The sequence below is a fragment of the Mesoplodon bidens genome (assembly GCF_964165515.1).
Source record: "Mesoplodon bidens genome assembly, chromosome: 9".
Classification (NCBI taxonomy): domain Eukaryota; kingdom Metazoa; phylum Chordata; class Mammalia; order Artiodactyla; family Ziphiidae; genus Mesoplodon; species Mesoplodon bidens.
Genome location: NC_138166.1, coordinates 103,116,850 through 103,136,566, shown reverse-complemented (window position 1 = coordinate 103,136,566; position 19,717 = coordinate 103,116,850). Strand labels below are relative to the sequence as shown.

Below are 19,717 nucleotides of genomic sequence, written 5' to 3'. Positions count from 1 at the left end.
AGCCAAGCATCCTCCGCCAGCAGTGATCCTGCCAGAGGCTGGCTTGCTGGTTCTCGGAACGGGATGACAGAAACAGGTGTGTATGTCCCGGGGTTTCACCGTCACAAAATTAGCTGTGCCTTGGTTCCCAGACCAACAGTGCGTGCAGCATCCTAGAACAGGACCAATCAGAAGTCTCTGTGGAGTGAGTGAGTCATCTTGAGAAAAGAATGGTTTCCACACCTCTGGGCTTGGACCATCCTGGTGCCATTCTCTGGAGTCCAGTGGCACCAGCTAACCGGCGATTTTCCCTTTCCTGTTTAATTTATCCAGCCGTGATGTGTCCCTGTTTGACCACATATCCCCCAAAGCACAATGCACGATATTCAGTATCTCATTATTTTGGCTTTCCTAACTACTTACATCAGAATCAGTTTCCTCCTCCAATTGCTTTCCCCAAAGGAAAAGTCACCAAGAACAGTAAGCACCAATAAACTGGCAATAATGATTGAATAATGGATCCACTACACAGAGAAGATGAGTCAAATTTAGTGACAAATACACTGTTCCTTAAAATTCCAATAAGCCAGGCAGTAACACTCCCAATAGATTAAAATAACCAAAAAGCTACGTGCTTTGAGAAAATCATCAGTAAGTCAGTGTTAAGAGTTGAATTAGGGCTTCTCTGGTGGCACAGTGGTTGGGAGTCCACCTGCCGATGCAGGGGACACGGGTTCGTGCCCCGGTCCAGGAAGATCCCACATGCCGCGGAGCGGCTGGGCCAGTGAGCCATGGCCGCTGAGCCTGCATGTCCGGAGCCCGTGCTCCGCAACGGGAGAGGCCACAGCAGTGAGAGGCCCATGTACCGCAAAAAAAAAAAAAGAGTTGAATTGGGTTCCCCAAAGAAGATATGCTGTCCTAACCCCCAGTATCTCAGACTGTGACCCTATTTAAAAATAGGGTTGTTGGAGATGTAATTAGTTAAGATAGAGTCGTGCTGGCGTATAGTGGCTCTACATCCAACATAACTGATGTCCTTAGAAGAAGAAGGGAAGGGACACACAGAGAGAAGAAAGTCATGACAATGAGGCAGAGATAAAAGTGGGTCACCAGAAGCTGCAAGAGACCAGGAAGGATCCTCCCCCATAGGTTTTGGAGGAGGGTGGCCCTGCCGACATCATGATTTTGAGCTTTTGGCCTCCAGAATTCAATACGCCTCTGTTGGTCTAAGCCACTGGATTTGAGGTGTTTTCTTACAGCAGCCCTGGGAAATGAACAGGATCCGAGATAAACTGACTTCTTAACCTGGATGTGATGCAGAGTAACCTGAAGAGTCTGCAGGAGGTTTCCTCCTCTTGCCCCCAAAATATTGCCATTCCACAAACTGACATAAGGAGGGAGAAATCCTGCCATAAATACATCTACTTAACATGCTCATATTCACTGTGAAGCTCTTATTTAAAGCAAATAAGATGACCTCTAGTAATTCAATGTTTTACTGATGGCCTACAGACACATGAAAAGATGCTCAACATCACTAATTATTAGAGAAATGCAAATCAAAACTACAATGAGGTACCACGTCACACCCATCAGAATGGCCATCATCAAAAAGTCTACAAACGATAAATGCTGCAGAGAGTATGGAGAAAAGGGAACCCTCCTATATTGCTGGTAGGAATGTAAATTGGTACAGCCACTATGGAGAACAGTATGGAGGTTGGTTAAAAATCTAAAAATAGAGCCACCATATGATCCTGCAATCCCACTCCTGGGCATATACCCAGAGAAAATTCTTATTTGAAAAGATACATGCACCCCAACGTTCATAGCAGCACTAGTTACAACAGCCAAGACATGGAAGCAACCTAAATGTCCATCAACAGATGAATGGATAAAGAAGATGTGAGATATATATATATATATATATATATATATATATATATATATATGTATGCAGTGGAATATTAGTCAGCCATGAAAAAGAATGAAATAATGCCATTTGCGGCAACATGGATGGACCTAGAGATTATCATACTAAGTGAAGGAAGTTAGACAAAGACAAATATTATACAATATCACTTATATGTGGAATCTAAAAAAATGATACAAATGAACTTATTTACAAAACAGAAACAGACTCACAGACATAGAAAACAAATGTATGGTTAACCAAAGGGGAAAGGGGGGAGGGGTAAATTGCATCTCCCTCCCACCCTCCCTATCCCACCCCTCTGGGTGGTCACAAAGCACCGAGCTCATCTTCCTGTGCTATGCAGCTGCTTCCCATTGGCCATCTATTTTACATTTGGAAGTATATATAAGTCCATGCCACTCTCTCACTTCGTCCCAGCTTACCCTTTCCCATTCCTGTGTCCTCAAGTCCATTCTCTACATCTGCATCCTTATTCCTGCCCTGCCCCTAGGTTCTTCATAGCCTTTTCTTTTAGACTCCATATATGTGTTAGCATACGGTATTTGTTTTTCTCTTTCTGACTTACTTCACTCTGTATGACAGACTCTAGGTACATCCACCTCACTACAAATAACTCACTTTCGTTCCTTTATGTCTGAGTAATATTCCATTGTATATATGTGCCACATCTTCTTTATCCATTCATCTGTCGATGGACACTTAGGTTGCTTCCATGTCCTAGCTATTGTAAACAGAGCTGCAATGAAGATTGTGGTACATGACTCTTTTTGAATTATGGTTTTCTCAGGGTATATGCCCAGTAGTGGGATTGCTGGGTCGTATGGTAGTTCTATTTTTAGTTTTTTAAGGAACCTCCATACTGTTCTCCATAGTGGCTGTATCAATTTACATTCCCACCAACAGTGCAAGAGGGTTTCCTTTTCTCCACACCCTCACCAGTTAGAATGGCCATCATCAAAAAATCAACTATGTTTCAACCAAAAAAAAGAATTCGATGTTTCCCAAATTTTTTGACCAAGAACTCTTTTCTGCACAAGGAGACATTTAAAAAGGACAGCTTGGAAGGTGGCCCTGCACAGTTTCCCCTGAGCTCTGTTAACAAGGACCCAAGCTTATTGCAAAGAAACTGCAAAGCTAACAGTTAAATATATACACACTCACTGATGTGAAAATAATTAGATTAAATTAGATTCTTCATAAATGTATTTTTAAGCAAAATTTTGTATTTTACTAGTCAACAGATTTTATTTGAACTCAATGAGTATGAGACCAGGCCAGTCCTGGAGCCATAAAGACCAGGAACAATGCCAGGAGCTGATGATTATTCCCAACCATCAGATGTGCTCTGACTTTTCGACACTGAACTAGAATCATGACATTAAAAAGCGCTCTTCCCCAAATCAAGGCTTTCAGAGCTATTGAGAGCTTTTCTAAAAGTGGACACAGATGTTCCCTTCTTATTCTGGCCTGGCTTCACTAAAATTTGCATCTTGCCTCTCAGTTGAGCTGGGCTAATTAGAGATTTTCCTTCCGTATTTCCCTAGATACGTTTCTGCTCTCATAGTATTTTGATGTGTGCTCCCTTGGGAAGGCCCTTCTTTGTAAACATCAGCACTTGGGAGGCACTGAGCTTTGAGAAACACTGACCCAGAGAGCAAGTCAGGTGCCCAGAGATGTTACTAGGTCCTCCTGGCTTTCTACATTACACCTGCTGCATATCAACCCCAGTAAGGTGGGTGGTCATGGAACCATTGATGCCCACAAGCCAACCTCAAGATGTTTTAGGCAACACAGTTGACCATCAGGTATTTCAGGTACACGATACCTTTCCAAGGTTTTCACTGAGCCACTGAGTCAATTATGGAGTATTTTGATCTTGAAGGTTTTTGAGTTTGTAGAAAACTCTCCAAGGTCTCCTTGAATACAATGCTGGCTGTGATTCATTTTGGAAAAGGCTTCCATTCATACTCTCTCTCCCCCACCCCTTCCAGGCTCCAGTGGTGTCGCATTCTCTGGCACATCTCCTGGTGAGCTTTCTGAGATCAGCAAGCTCATGGGGACTGCTACCTACGTCCAAGAGAGATTCAGCACCTTGACATTGAGTCTCTCTCTTCACACCATGGGTTGAGTTCTGGGAAATCAGGCAGGTATTGTGTGCTCTGGACCACAGCGGCGACCAACCAGAGTCTGGGTGTATGAGTACAGCCTTCCTCACCTCCGAGAAGAACGTTTCAGATCAAAGTCTTGACAAGCCCTGGTTTAAAGGGTAGCACATCTATTGCCTTGGGTTAGCCACTGTGCTGGACATTCCTCTGTCTCTGTGCTTGGTGTGTGTGTGTGTTTGCGCGTGTGTGTGTGTGAGAGAGAGAGACAGAGAGTTAGAGAGACAGAGACAGAGAGAGACACGAGAAACCTGAAATTGACTAGATAAACTCAACATGAGTAGAAGAAATATAATGGCTTCCTTGGTTTGTTCTTGACCAAGAAACATCACCACGGGACCACCGAATCTCTAAATACCCCTCCAGCTGCTGAGAGTCATGACAGTCCCCCTGCTGGGGGTGATGAGGACACTTCTCCAACCACATAAAGCAGCAGAAACCACTTCAGAGGCACATACGCCTTCTGTCCTGACAATTCGATGATACACCCAGGTCCCCATCCACCTGCTTCTGAAGCCCGAGTGAAGAGACTTCTGGAAGATTTTAAATGAAAAGAAAATGTGCCGATGTATTTGCTAATAGAGAGAGAGGTAACTAAGAGGCAGAAAAAAATAAATAAATAAAGAGGCAGGGATTACGCGAAAGTGAAATTTTATAAGAATCGTAAAGAGAAGTGGGTTCAATACTTTTGTTTACAGTTAGAAAACTTTTTAATTTTAATCACTGTAGTCAAATCCCTATCTGGCCAATTTTCCACTATTTTCCTAAACAGCTCCTCCAATTCCACACTTTTTTTCATTCTGTTTTATACGGCCATGTTTGCTAGCCTGTCCTTTTATAATAGATCCTCAAGTTGAATCCCCTGTGTTTATGCTTCCCCTTCCCTAGCAGCCAGTCCCTCGGTAATGTTTTCTGTGTCTTTCAGTTGGACCTATTCTGACCACTGCTGGGGAAAATCTATTTATTGAGCGTAATATTTCAAATTCTCAATCACACGATGGTCTTCAAGAGAAGTCATGTTTTTCAACCACCGTTTTCTAGTTTAGTTTTGAGGCATCAGGCTCCAGAGGGTCACCATGAACATCTCTGTCGAGATGACACCATCCCAGGAATTAATCCAGGGTCAGACTGTACTTCCTCGTTTGTTCTCCTCTCAGGAGGGGAGGCTGACCTAGGACCTATGGCTCCAGCCTCCACATTCCCTGCACGGAACTCGGGGCAGGGGTGTGAGGGGCACAAACCTACCCCAAGGGGGATCCTGATGAGCTCTGATTACCTCTGGCATCACTGGCTCCTCCTAAAGCCATGGAGCCCATTGGTCCAGTTCTCTCCTAACCAAAGCACTCAAATAACCCACATATTGGGATTACAGTTGAGTTATAAGTACAAGGGATTACAATGAAATAATCAGAGCCTATGGATCACTGAGGGTTTATCACATTCCCTTCCTTTCCACAGCTCCAGCCCCAAGATGCTCCGCCGAAGTGCATACCAGAGTCCTCCACCCTTCCTTCTCAGAACAATTAGATCTTGTAATAAGGACTTCATGATAAACCTGCATTTATTTATAGCGTGCTGGGCCCTATCCTAAGTGTTGTACATGTAGGAACTAGAAGGTCAAAATAAACCAATGAGAACGATACCGTAGTATAATATTTCCCCCTGAACTTTATAAATGAGGAAATTGAAGTCCAAGAAGAGTTAAGTAACTTTTTAAGGCTAAACTACAAGTAAATGGCCAGTAGGGTCAGCGTTCAAGCTCAGGGGGTCCAGACCCGGCACATCGCCCACTGCAGTGCCCTGCCTACACCACGGACCAGGAAGCAACAGTCCAGCCCTGTGCCCTGCCATAATGGTGTTGGGTGGACACATGACTGACTCTCTGTGCAGCGCTTTCATAAACCACAGCAAGAACAGGTCATGAGGAAATCCTGTCAACATCTGTGAGCTTCTTGGATAACCGGGCTGTTACTCAACAGCTCGGTAACACCCACATCCCCTTTTTCATGCGAAATTGTACGTACAAGTAAAATATTTTAAAAGCACAATCGCTCTAAGGAGGGGATCAAGTTCTGGTGGCTCCATCCCAACCCCTTGGTGGCTCCAATCAGGAACCCATTACTCGGGGAAGCAGGGTTTGAAAACCACAACAAATCCAAACTAAAGCCTGGGGTCTGGCTTCCATGAGCCGGTTAAGGGGGACATCCTCTGGCTGACAAGGCACCAAAATGATGCTCCACCACGTAGACCTTTGACTTCCCTGGCTGAATCTTATTCACGCCAAGTTGCCAGAACCTCCCGTCTGCGGGCCGGGCTGGGCTCTGCTGTCTTCTCCGAGGTTTCCCTCCCTAGACCCCTGCCCACATGCCAGTGGCCTCCTTCCTCCTCCTCCTCGGGCCGTCTGTGTGCCCTGGACCACTGGCATCTGGCGGTGCTCTGACAGTGATGGCGGATGTGGTCGGCCCAGGATCATCTCTAGTCCCTGCAATCATACACCTGATGCTCAGAGACAGAGGGAGGGTGGCGGCCCCGCAGGGTGGAGCCCCTGCCTGGGCTGCTCTGCGGGCGGGTCTGCAGGGGTCCAGGGCTCCCTGGGTCCTCTCAGGTGCAGAGAGCCAGTGGGCGTGTAGGAGAGATGCCTTTTCATATGCGGTGTACACCCCTCGGGCTCCCTGGACTTGAACCAGGGTGCTGCGCTTTGAAACGGTGTGACATTAACTCACGTTCCTATTCTTCACGAAATGAAAGCAGAAAACATGCGTTTGTGAGTTTTTTGGCCTTAAGCGTACGGAGGCACTACTTAAATCCAGTGGGCAGAGAGCTCACTGTCCAAGGCTATGCATCTCCTTATTATCTGCTGCACTATCTTTATCTAATTGCCTGCACTCTGGCACCATTTGACAAGTCAGGAACTACACAGGCTATTAGCACGTCTTCAGATGAAGGATGGAGTCACCCTGCCGGTCCCTGATTACCCGTTCAAAGTGTTGCCCGTGACACAGACGGTATTCCAAAAGGAGGGTCTGATGGGATTTCTCCAGCGCTGTTAAAAGTACAGCCCAGTTTGATGTGGGTATAAGAGCCCTCACAACATATATTCGCATTCCAACCCTGTCTGGCCACAGAAAAAACAAAACTGAAAATCTTTATTTCGTATCACTTATTTAAGGAGTCTTGAATCAGTCTTACTGCAGCCTTGAGACAGCCTCTGGGGGGCAGTGTTGCCAGACCAGATTGCAGACGGGCAGAAAAAGAAGGTAAATCAGGGTCAAACCTAAAGATCTCAGCTGCCTGTTCCAGCTCCATCCTAAGTGCCAGGGACCTCTGACTGTATTATCATAAAAATGTATGCTGTAGGTAGCTAAAGCGCCTCTGGCAGTTTCAACTAGATTATCGAATCCAGGAATATTTTTTTTCTGTCAGAATCTGTGCATTTTGGTCTGGGAACTTTAGTTTTCTTCTAATGATATACAGTTCAAAAACATTCTGATTTGACTTTCTACCTGCCAGATAAAGAGACGATCACAGTATCACAGAAAAAGAAGCTGCGATCTTTTTCTTTCACTTAAATTGAGAATTAGGTAATGCAAATTTCTAATCAAAAACAACTTATCGCATTGCTGTATTTATAAGAATCTCTTCTTCTCAAAGATTTGCATTTTCCCTAATGGGACTACTTCCTTTGATAACCACAAAAAAAAAAGAAAAAAAGAGAGAGAGAGAAAAAAGTCAGCAGAAACAATTATATATAGAAAATTTAACTCATACTTTTTTTACTGAATGATTCTTTAAATTCTACAGTGCTTTACCATTTTCAAAACTTTCATGCACATGATTTCATATAATCCCATAAAACCCCCTTTTTAAAATCCCCTCCCCCTCACTGGTAACAACCAGTTTGTTCTCTACATCTGTGTCTGCTTTTCTTGTTTTGTTCACTAGTTTGTTGTATTTTTTAGATTTCACATATAAGTGATATCATGCATTATTTGTCTCTGACTTATTTTTAACTCGCACTTACTTTTAAACTCAGACAAAATATTACAAATGCTAAATATTACCCATCTTAAGCAGGTCCTATAAAAGTAACTCCTACTGTTTCCTTAATAACAATTTTGTCTTCTCAACTGTTGCTCAGAATCAAACAATACATGAAATCCTGAAAAGAAGAGAATTCATTTGCAGCCACTTGTTAAGTGGCCACGCAGGAGGTCCAGAGTTCTAATTTCAGAACTCTTTCAATTAAAAAGAAAAAGGCTGGAGAAGTGTGATTATTCAAATAGACGCGAGCAGAGAGGTTTTTCAGGTGAGATGCCAATCCTTCACCCATTCCTTCAACAAAGCCTTATTGAGCACTTTGGCTGTACCAGACGCTGTACCAGGCAACTGGATACAGCAGCAAACAACAGCCAGAGATCCTGACATCAGTCAGCTGATATTCTACAATGGGGAGAGACAAAAATAAAACAGGCATAATGAGAAAATTATATAATATATCAGGAGGCGATAAATGCCATGGTAAAAGAAAAGCAAAGCAGAGCAGGGTGGGGAACACCGGGAGTGGTGGGTGGGGGAACTGCAACTTCAAATGGGGTGGGCAGCGGGGACCACTGAAAAAGTGATGCTGAAGCAGAGACGGGAAGGGAGGAAGGGAGGACGTTCCGGCAGAGGGAAGAGCCAACGCCGTGCCTGGCGGTCGTGACAGGGACCTGGTCATGTGCTGAAGGAGTGAGGAGCCTGTGCACAGCTCCTAGCCTAGAAGCAGCGGGAGCAGCTCTGACCCGGGGCAGGGACACCCAGAAGGGCAACTGTCTGTAGTGAGGTCAGAAGACAAGGACGTGGACTCGGATGGGGGTGAGAGGAAGCACAGCTTGGACGATGGTGGGAAACCTCTTCCTGGGTGTCTGCCAAAGGAGGAAAATGATTCTCAGGGTCTGTAAGAGGGAGTGACAGATACCAGGGGCCAAAAATGACCCCTCAAGCACTCCCCTGCTTCAGAGACACTGCGATGAACCCCAGGAGCAGCCAAAGGCGAAAGAACAAGACTGTGCTCTTCCTATGGTTGTGATGAAATAAAAGACCCACTGGAGCAGAAGCAGCAGGATTAAAGATCACAGACGGCAAGAGCAGGGACATTAGGATTCTGCCCAGGTGCACTCCCTGTACCCGTGGAAACAAAAGCCTCCGCTTGATAGGATCTCCCCAGAGCTGCAGGACAGCAATGAGGAAGCATATCAATGATTGCATGTCCAGTAAGAAGTGTGCCAGACAAGGAAACCAGACATCCCTGCTTATCACAGTCAGCTCCTGTTGCTATAGAAACAGAGCCCCGTCTTTGACAGCATCCCCCCTCTCCCTTTAATAGGTAACCAGTCATTTAGGGGCTGAATTTTCTGTCCATTCAGAGGAACTAAAAATCTGGAAAAAAAAAAGAAAGAGAAACTAATGACACCTTTCTACGTATAAAATGGAGATGAACTGATCACGGGCAGGACAGGAATCGGGGTTCATCGTGCTAGAGCTGGGTGTTTCTGATAACATTTCCTATTACTTAGATGAAAACATGCCCTCTTCAATTCTACACTGTAAATATAGGCTCCGTGTAAAATGGATTCCAGAATCCTCGTAAAATGAAGGGCAGAGCGTACACCAAAGACAGAGCCTCAGGATGTCAAGGCTTCCCTGTGTGAACCTCTGATCCCCTGCTTTTCCAACTTGAAAGGTCTCCAGTCAAAGCCCCAGAAAGCTCATTTCTAAGGCTGACCCTCAGCAACATCCTGAAGGCTGCAGTGTTTGCTTTCATCCTTATTATCTAGGAACCTGCCTGTCCACTCCTACTGCCCAGTCCCTGCCTCCCCACCCCTACACCCACCACGAATGCACACACTGTCTTGAGGAAATGGGTCCCTTCTTATCCTTTCCCATCGCCCAACAAACATGCTCCCAGAGACAGGAAATGAGGGAACTGACAAGACTCGGGCGCTCCAACATCTGTTGCCCTCCCAGGGGAATTTCCATTTCAGTCTTTTTTTTTTTTTTTTTTTTTTTTTTTGCGGTACGCAGGCCTCTCACTGCTGTGGCCTCTCCCGCTGCGGAGCACAGGCTCCGGACGCGCAGGCTCAGCGGCCATGGCTCACGGGCCCAGCCGCTCCGCGGCATGTGGGATCCTCCCGGACCGGGGCATGAACCCGCGTCCCCTGCATCGGCAGGCAGACTCTCAACCATGCGCCACCAGGGAAGCCCCATTTCAGTCTTTTTGAGAACTAAAAAGTTTTAAGTGAGATGCAGGAAGGTAGAACGAAACTTCCTGTAGAAGTTTAGAAAGTGCTGATCTTGCCCAGAGATGACGATGCAGTCAAGGTCCAGAAATGATGAATGGTGACTTGTCCACAGGAACACGGATTGCCCTGTGCCCCTCAGCTCAGGCTAGGTGATACTGTCCTAACATAATCTCAGTGGTTTACAAACATAAGTTTATATCTTTCCCACTGAACCGCCACCACCTGGAATGTTGCTCGTTTCTATGGCAAAAGGAAAGAGAGAGCACAGCAACCCACGTGCTGGCTCCTAAAGCGGCCACGTAGGAGAGCTAGCCTCACTTCCAGTCCATTCCAGCAGCCAAAGTCAACCACACGGCCACACGCAACTCTAAGCGGGAGAGGAGGACAATCCCACAGGTGCCTGTGAGACCCATAAACACGTGCAGAGCAGCACCCATGACCCGCCCCCCGCCAGGAACACTTAGCTTGAAGTCCAGTTCGAAAACTCTGAGCCCAGCTTGACTTCCCTGCTGCGCCCTCCACGTGCACCCACTGGTGACCCCTCCGCGACCTTCCACCTCACGGACCACTGTCCTCACGTAAGTTTCAGCTGAGCCTCTGTTCCTCCCGAAGGGCTGTGCTCGCCAGCAGTGCGCCCTGGGGTGAGGCTGTGAACAGACGGGTTCACCGTGGATTCAGCAATGCACCTGCAGCACACTTCCCTCAAACCTGGCATGGGGAACACACACGTGCAAATCGGAAAAGATGAAATGAACGTGATGGAGAAGACCTAAAAGTTCACCTGGGAAACTAGCTAGGTGTTCTGTAACGTAGCCAAGCGTTCCAGAAAATGGCATCCATTCTCTTCGTGAATATTCCCGAGACTATGTGGCAAGGTGAGTGGGGACGAGAGTCTAACCTTTGAGGCAGCCTGAGGAATAAGAAGGGGCACGGGACCACATGTCTCCATCGACTTCAGATGCCTGGAGGCAGCGGTCTTTCCTCAGCAGCCGTGCAGATGCTGAGGAAGGAGGCACAGAAGCAACAAGGGGCCCTGAATAAGCAATGCTTCTCCAGGGCTTAGAGCCGCTCACATGGGGGTCGGCTACCTTGTGTGCTTGCAAACATCTCACAATTCTAAAAGCAGATGAGATAACTTCACCTCTCAGGACTTTTAAAGAGGTTTCTCATTTTTGTTTTTAATTTGTAAATTACTGGATGGCATGTTGCATGAAGCATAGGAAGGGTTTGAGTACAGTTTAGAAAATTGAACGTTTGGGGAAAATGATTAGGGAGACTGGAAGCCCGTGATTGTCTCCTGCATTCCTCTACCTCTAGTTTCTGCTTTACCCTCCCCCCTGCTTCCCTTGTACAACTTCTTTTATTCCGAGTTCTTCAATGCTCCCTTACTCCATTCCTGCTCCCCTTCTGGCTGATGTCACCTTAAACTGTATTAGGTGCACCATATATAAAATATAATGGATATATACAACCCTATAAATATATCACGATAACAGAACGAAGAGCCCATTGCTGTATGAAAGGGGCTGTATTAATTCCAGTAGTTCTGTCTTTAAAATAGACCTTCCCAAATGGTAAACAACAGGAGATAGAAAGGATTCATTGGTCTTCTCAATTCCAAATTGGGGAAGAGGATAATATCACCTGTTCCATTTTTTTTAACAGAAGCATATTAAAACTGACCCCAAATCATTTAAGGTAAAAGCTGATATCAGATGAAATCTGAACACTAGAGAAAGTTAAATATTAATTTTGACAATGACTGTGATGCCCTGGAAAATCCTTAAGTTCCTTTTGAATTAAAAACCGTGTGTGTGTGTGTGTGTGTGTGTGTGTGTGTTTTCATTTCAATTGGGCATGGTGCTAGGATGCTTTGAATACATTCTAAATGCCTTCAAGGTGTTTATCTACACACTGAAGGGATGAGTGAAAGTAAATGTGTTTGTCTTTTTTGAGGGAATGACTGTTCCAGGACGGAGTCTCCCTCTTTCCTGCATCCCGATAAGAGCCCAGTCCCTGCCAGATGCTCATCTACAGCGTTCAGCCCCCAATGCCTGCTGCTCTCAACTGAGATGTTCCCTAATCTGGGAGGCAGGGTGTTCACCACCTAGAATTCTACCACCTGGACCTTGTGGGCTTTACTGGCTTCTAGTCTTCCTGAAAAATTACCTATATACATTCCTCCATCATGGGACAAAACGGAACATCTCCTGCGCTTCAGATGGATCTGGATGTTGTTAGAAAACACAGAAAGAAATACACGGAGGAAAAAGAGTAAAACTATTGGGGAAACCCATTCAGGGCAAAAATCGTATACTACTGTGGCGAAACTGTTTGTTTTTTCCTTTGGCAATTAGCATATCCATTTAGAACCAAAATAAGTTAGACCGTTAGATTTCATAATGTTCATACTTTTGAAATTCAGTGATAGAATTAAGTTAATTCCTCCACTCAATTACGGTACCACAGAGGATACTGAGAAGAACACAGGAGAGAAGGGAAGGCTGAGTTTCTCTGAGGTCCAAAGAACACAAGTGGTTTGTGGAATATTATTCACATAATTACTTGTAGTCTTCCCATTTGTAAAATGAGATCTTATCAAATTTTTAAATGTTCCATTTCAGATAATTTCACGATGCGAGATCCTTCTAAAGATAAATGTTCCAAAAGTCATTAACCAGAAAGGCTGAGTGCGTTTTTTTTTTTAATGTACATAAAATCAAACCAATGTGCTTAAAATGGAAGCAAATCAAAACATGGCACATGGGCACTCAATGCCCTCAACGCTAAATTTATTAGGATTTAATTTTAAAAGGGTTACTGTACATATTATTTTTATAGGCAATGCTCTATGAAAGGGATCAATATCGTATGTTGCAGAGAAGCATTCCATATGCACTTGACAAATGCATTGTTATCATCAGAGTAATTAAAAGGAACAGGGTTATATACAGTAAGATTGTACATCTTACTCAGCAACTCCTGCCAGTTGCTTGCAAAAATTAAACTCATTAATCATTCTGACTCTATTAAAGGAGAAAAAGCCTGGGGTATGAAAGAAAAAGCTCTATTTTATGACGGAAAAATGTCCAAAGCCAACATCTAGAGAAATTCCTGTCTACAGAGTGATACTAGGATATTAATCTCATGTGGGAAAATGAGTTGATTCCATTGTCAAAAATATAAATCGATATTATGTTATCCTAATACTCCAGACCTCCTTAAATCTACAGTTAACATATACAAGTAAATTATTTAAAAGTGCGCACTGGAAGGAATAAAAAAAAGCATGCCTTATAAAATAGGTTGCTGTGCCCACTTCAACATATCTTACTGCTACACAGAACTCAAATCCACTGAGAAGGCAGAATGCTCATTTTTCACAAATTCGGCTTTAAGCAAACATGTACGTTTTTGGCTGACTCTACAGAGCAAAGGCTTGTTAACAGATTGAAATTTATTTGCTATAATTCACAGTGGACAACTGACTCATCCAAATGAAAAACATTAGGCTTACCCTGATTAATTTTTCAAACCAACAGATTAGCTCTTTGTTATGGTTCTCCCCAAGCCAAGGTGACTATGGAGGTGAAATGAGGTACACGTAGTGGGGCTTTAAAAAACACAAGGTGCAATGCAGAGGCACAGTATTTTTGACGCTATACTTGGTTTCACTCATCAGTCAACTAGCACTTAATCCTTGTTTATGTCACCATTCTTACTTCTTTGTAACACAGGCAACTTCCCAACGATGACTACATGCTCTGTGCTGAGACAGTAAGCAAAACTTTGTATAATGTTGTTCTATATACTTTACCAAAACATTCACAGAGAGACTGTCTTAGACAGTAAACACTTCTCATGTGTTTAACATTGTTCTGGAGTGCAGAAAATAAACTTTTCATGAGGACAACCGTTGTGTCCAGCAGGGCATTATGATGTGGTATCATAAGGCATTAAACCCATAAGGATACCTCAAAGCTTATCTAGTGAAATACTTAATGTTATAAGAAAGAAATCAAGATAGTGGGAAAATGTAGCTGTACAAGCTTATGTGTATTGTATGTCATGCTCGGAGGTGGAAGGGATGGCAGTACTAGAATAGAAATAAGGAGATTAGGCAGACGCTATTTAGAATAGGGAGTTGTAAAGAGAGGGGAATGACAAGGTTAGGGATATATTCTATGCGGATATCTTGTCAACACCACAGAAACGGTCTAGCGCCCAGCTGCTTGACATGTGGAACAAGAGCTGGGAAGAGAAATCAAGGTGGTGATTGCCAAGGTCCTTCCAATTCTCCAGTTCTCCAATTCTGTAAAACAGGAAAGCAAATGATCTCCACAAGAAATGCTAGGACATGTATACCAGAGGAATAAAGCTACTTTAGCCATCTGCTAATACAGAAGCTGCGAAATATACTCAGCTCCCTTTATCTTCATTCTAATTTATCCCATAACTAATCTATCTTAAAAAGAAAGCATGGAAGGGAAAGAATAGTGGAGACCAAAACCTTGGAGTGTAGGTTCTCCCAACCTCCTGCATGAAAGGGAGGAGGAAAAAATGATGTAGCAAAGAATTCAAAGGCCAAGGTCAGAGAGAGACAGGACGTGAATTCACGTGGCATCATGAAAGACATATGATGCCAAAGTTTGAAGTGCAGGCTGATGGTCAACAGGAGAAAAAGCGATACCAACAAAGACCGAAGAGGAGCCAGGCCATTCTATCAAGTAATTAAGAGGACACTGATGACATTTTGTGTGCAGTGTCTGCAGTGAAGAGAGTAAGAATGTGAGTCTGCTGTCAAGCTAAATAAGGAAAAGAGGATCCTCGGAACAAGTGAGTGGATTCAGCTTCAGACCATTTGATTGAGAAGATGAAACCTCCAAACAACCCTATGACATCCCATAGCTGTTCTGTAGGTGAGTTACACTAAGCATTGTCAAATTTGTCATGAAAACAATGGGATCAAGCAGGTGGTTGAAAGTTTTAGCCTTTTTCTCAATATGTTAGGAAGATAATATGAACCTAAATATTTTTAAAAGCATTTGAAATTGGAGCAGAAGAAAGTAAGAGGGGATATAAACATTTCTGTGGAGCCAAGCTGCTTAAAAAACTTAAAGTTGATAGACTTCAAGGAGAAATTAACAGGATATTGGCATCATACCGTTGAAAACTCAAGGTGGAGAGGAAGACGAAGGGCTAGTTGCTGTAGACACACAGGAAGATGAAATACAGCAGAAGCAGTGACATCATAAGCTGATACACAGCATAAGCAGTGACTTTTGCTCAATCCCTGTTTCGGCCAAATTGCTATTTTAAAATCCTGTTGTCATCACATTTGTATTCTTAGGAAATCATGTGTCACCAAAAATGAAGAACACAGGAACATGGTGATGTGGCCCCAACAAGACTACTGCCCTGACGGTTATCCATCATGTCCTCCTAAAGTCCTTTAGGGAATCAAAAGGGAATGCTCAAGCAGAGGCATGACAAAGTTCAGTATTTTAAAAATAATTGAAGTTAATTCCTGTCGGAAGTTACTAAATTCCATTAAAAGTCACTTCCAGCAACACTCCCTTTAAGAGTCAACTTATTTTTAAACCTACAAAATGAATTTTAAACCAAAATAGCTATTGATTCCTCAGAGGGGTTTCCCAAGTCATTGACTTTATACTTAAATAAATCTAAGATTGATGAGGAAACTCTAATAGAAAAAGCGCTCTGGCTTCCCTTCTTTTTCAAAGTTAAACTTCACATTTTAAAACTGACCCACACCCCAAGCAGGCTTTTATGTAGTGCTACACAGCAGAGAGGTCCCTTACATGTGTAGTTGGTGCAGATAGGTAATGCATTCCCAGTCACCCGCCACGCAACTTCGGCATTTGACTTATCTCTTCTAAACCTGATAACTACCTTCAATTTTATTCTGTGAAGAATTGCCCGTTCTCAGTCATATTCAGGCATGTGTGTGTACACACATAAAGAGGTCAAGAACTACATTTTATTTCCCCGTTTCTGGATGGAAGGACGAAGTACAAAGTTCATTGGATTTTAAAGGTATGGTGTTTACCATCATCTCAGTGACCAAGGTGGGAAAGCTGTTTCTGTTCCATGGAACAGACAAGCCACAGAAGAGCAATGACACACCAGCCTTAGTGTGGGACTCCAAACAGAAGTGCTGAAGATTTCCTGTGCGCTAATGCAAAGGACTCTTCAGAACCTCGGACAGCTCCGACCTGTGCCCAGCGGACGCCCAAACTGCTAAAGTACATGTTTACGTGGCCGCCCCAAGATACACAGAATGATACGTAATGTGTGCCTAATCAGTGTATATCTTTATGTTTAAATTTGAGTAGCAGGATGATTACTCAAGATTGTTTAGTCTTGACAAGGGCTTGTATCAGAAAAGCAGTTCTTATGTCTACTTTCTTTAGCTAGTGCTCTTATCTTCAGCAAACAGCAGCCACTGTGTCTGGAGGAAAAGTAATCTGTTTAATGTGCACTTCTATCATTTAGCACATTTTTAGACATAGTTTTTTCAATTCCGAATATTTTTTTCTGAGAAAAGCACATAAAAGTTTTCAAGAAATTGATGCTACATTTGGCCGTGTGTCATTGTTTACTCATACATTTTAAACATGATATATATATATATATATATATATATATCTCATAAGGATACGACGTACACATACACTATATTTATATCTACACCTACACCTACACACACACACCCTTTTTTGTATTTTCCAGGAAATAAAAAATGGATGTCAGGAGTTAATGAATTTACATATACTGTTCAGAGCCATTTCAGCAGAAATCATTGGCAAATGTTAAATTCATAATTTGCTCATCGGTTCAACCCTTTTGCTTATCTGAGAAACAGTTCTAGACATATGTCAAATGGAAAAAGAGGAATATATGATCAAAGCTAAAATGAGGAGAGAGAGAGAAAAAAAAAAGATGGGTGGAGATGATCTAAAACAAAATGCAGAAACTCTCCCCTCTCCTTTCCCCTAGCGACACCTAGAGCCTATTAGGAAGAAATTGCTCATGGTTTTCACTTCAGGCATAACACAATCCAACAGTTTTAAGTCAGATTTGAGGCAAAAAGTGCATCATTTCTGTCTGCACTGCAGCTCAGTGGTCTTCCCCAAGATTCTCAGGAGCTTAATCCTCCAGAATTTTTCAACTGCCCCAATGAAACTGCTCCTCAAAGATTCTGGCTCCTTGAACCTGAGAATTCCTGCATTTCCCTCAGGACCTGACCCACTGAGGTGAGGGACATCTCTCTGATAGCTCTCTTTTAACCAGGGGAGTCTAGAAATAACCCAACATAAGAAAATCTCATGCAAGATCCGATACAGGGTGTGTGTGCAAGTGCGCGCACACACACACACACACACACACACGAACAACATTTCCCACAAACTTGTCATGTCTATTACACTCTCCACATCCCCCACTGATAAAACAAAACAAAAACAACCAGTGATCCCAGGCAGGACATGGTGAATGACCACAGCCTCCTGCTGAGGGCAGGGACATGAACTGCCCGGGGTATGGCGGGGTAGGCCATCTGAGAGGCTTGTGTGAGGACCTGTGCCCAGGTGCCCCCAGGTGGGAAACTCTCAGACCTACACACAGGGAGCTCTAGGACCCAACACAGCCAGCCAGGGGCTGTACCAGCCGAGCCAGCCCTGCCTGCCTTCCTGCCTGCCTGAGAGCTTGTCTGGGATTTTTCTCTTTTTTTCTGGGAAGAGAAGGTCTCAGAAACATCACCTTCCTCTCTCCGTGGCCTTCCCTGGCCCTCTGAACAGATGGACAGGATCAACAGAGGTGGTTGAACTCATCCATCTCTGCAGCCTGCTGGTGTCCTGCCTGAGTCATCAGTTACTAAGGTGATATGCAAATCCAACCTTTGAAACCCAGGCTGCCAGCCCCGAGAAGAGTAAAAAACGTGCTCCCGGAGAAGTTTTCAGCTCACACAGCCTAAGGTGGTTGCTAGTCCAAGGCTAGGTGTGGGCACAGGCAGGGCCTGACTCCCACCAGCAAAAATTGGGCTGGGCCCTGGGACAAGGGCTTGAGCCTCGGATGCTAGTGCTTTTATTTTATTTTTCGGAAAAGAAAACCACCACCACCACCAGCACTGGGGGGGAGGGCGAGGTGTTGGAGAAGTGAGTGAAGGGACTGCGCCCCGAGGTGAGGATTCCAGTGAGAGGTGGGAGGGGGAGAAAAAGAGCCTGGGACAGTCTCCTACTCGAGTCTTAAAGCAGACAAAAGAAAAAAGAAAGGAAGGAAAGAAAAGAGAAACCACTTGTAAGCACAGACAGATCGAATTCCCTCCTTGGGATCCAGAGCACCAAGCAGTTAACACCAGGCATCCACACATCTGTGAACCCCCAGCCAATTCCACGCCCCAGCAGCGCAGCTCCACCAGCGCTGCTCTCTCAGCGCCACCAACTCCTGGCCTGGCCGCCGCTGCAGACAAGGACCCGCTCCAGGACGGCGGTGACCGAGATCCGCGCGAGGAGTGTATTTGCGGGCGCTCCCGGGAGGGGTGGGGGAGGGGTGGGGAAGGAGGGCGCCCCAAGACCATGGCAGACGCGGCGCGGGCGCGTCTCCCCCGGGCTGCCCGGAGCCCCGCGCGCCCACCCAGCCACCCACCCACCCAGATGCTCTTACGTCCTCGTCGTCACAGTCGTTCTGCGCCTGGTACTGGAACCGGGGCCGGCCGCCCGCGCCGCCGCCGCCGCCGCCGCCGCGCTCCGGGGGCGCCGCCGCGGGCGCCTGGGCTCCGAGGGGCTTGGGCCCCGCACCGTCCTCCTCGGGCCCCTGGCCGCCCAGGAGGCGGCTCGCCTCCGGGGGCGCCGGGAAGGACCGCGAGGTGTTGATCTTGCCCGTGAACCTCTGGTACAGCGAAGCCATCGGTCTCCGCGCGCTCTCGCCGGCGGTCTTTGGGGCGTTTTGATAATGGCTTTCCCCCTTTCGGGTTCCCGATCCCCACCCCCGCCGGGGGAAAAGGGGAAGAAGAAGAGGAGGAAGAGGAAGAAAGGACGGCGGCCGCGCGGCCGCTCCTCCCGCGCGCCACTCTCAAGTCGCCGCCGGGCGACTGCCTGGCTCAGCCTCCTCCGCCCCCTCCCCCGGCGGCTCGGCGAAGCCGGGGTCTGGGGGTGTGTTCTCTTTCGCTCGTCTTTTCTGCTTTTCAACTCCTTGCCATGGCCATGTACGGCCTGATCAAAGCCATCGACAGAAAGAAAACAAACAACAAAAAACCATAAAGGGAGGGAAGATGCCTAGGCCCCGGAATTTGGCACCCCGCCTAGAGACCGGCGAGCATCCAGAGCGCATCTCCGCGC

General features: G+C 45.3%; 1 protein-coding gene across 3 annotated transcripts in view; it reads right to left on the bottom strand.

Moving 5' to 3' along the window:
• The window catches only part of DPP6 (dipeptidyl peptidase like 6), a gene marked incomplete at both ends in the record, with an annotated part of 1,069,187 nt that overhangs the window by 791,559 nt on the left and 257,911 nt on the right, over positions 1-19,717 (bottom strand). Inside the window, one exon of one of the 3 annotated variants that reach the window (XM_081243455.1) lies at positions 19,044-19,286. The exons of the other annotated variants lie outside the window; for them this stretch is intronic. Within the exon in view, the coding sequence (XP_081099581.1) occupies positions 19,044-19,286 (243 nt within the window). Of the gene's footprint in view, positions 1-19,043; positions 19,287-19,717 lie in introns of those variants that run through there. 3 annotated transcript variants of the gene reach the window in all.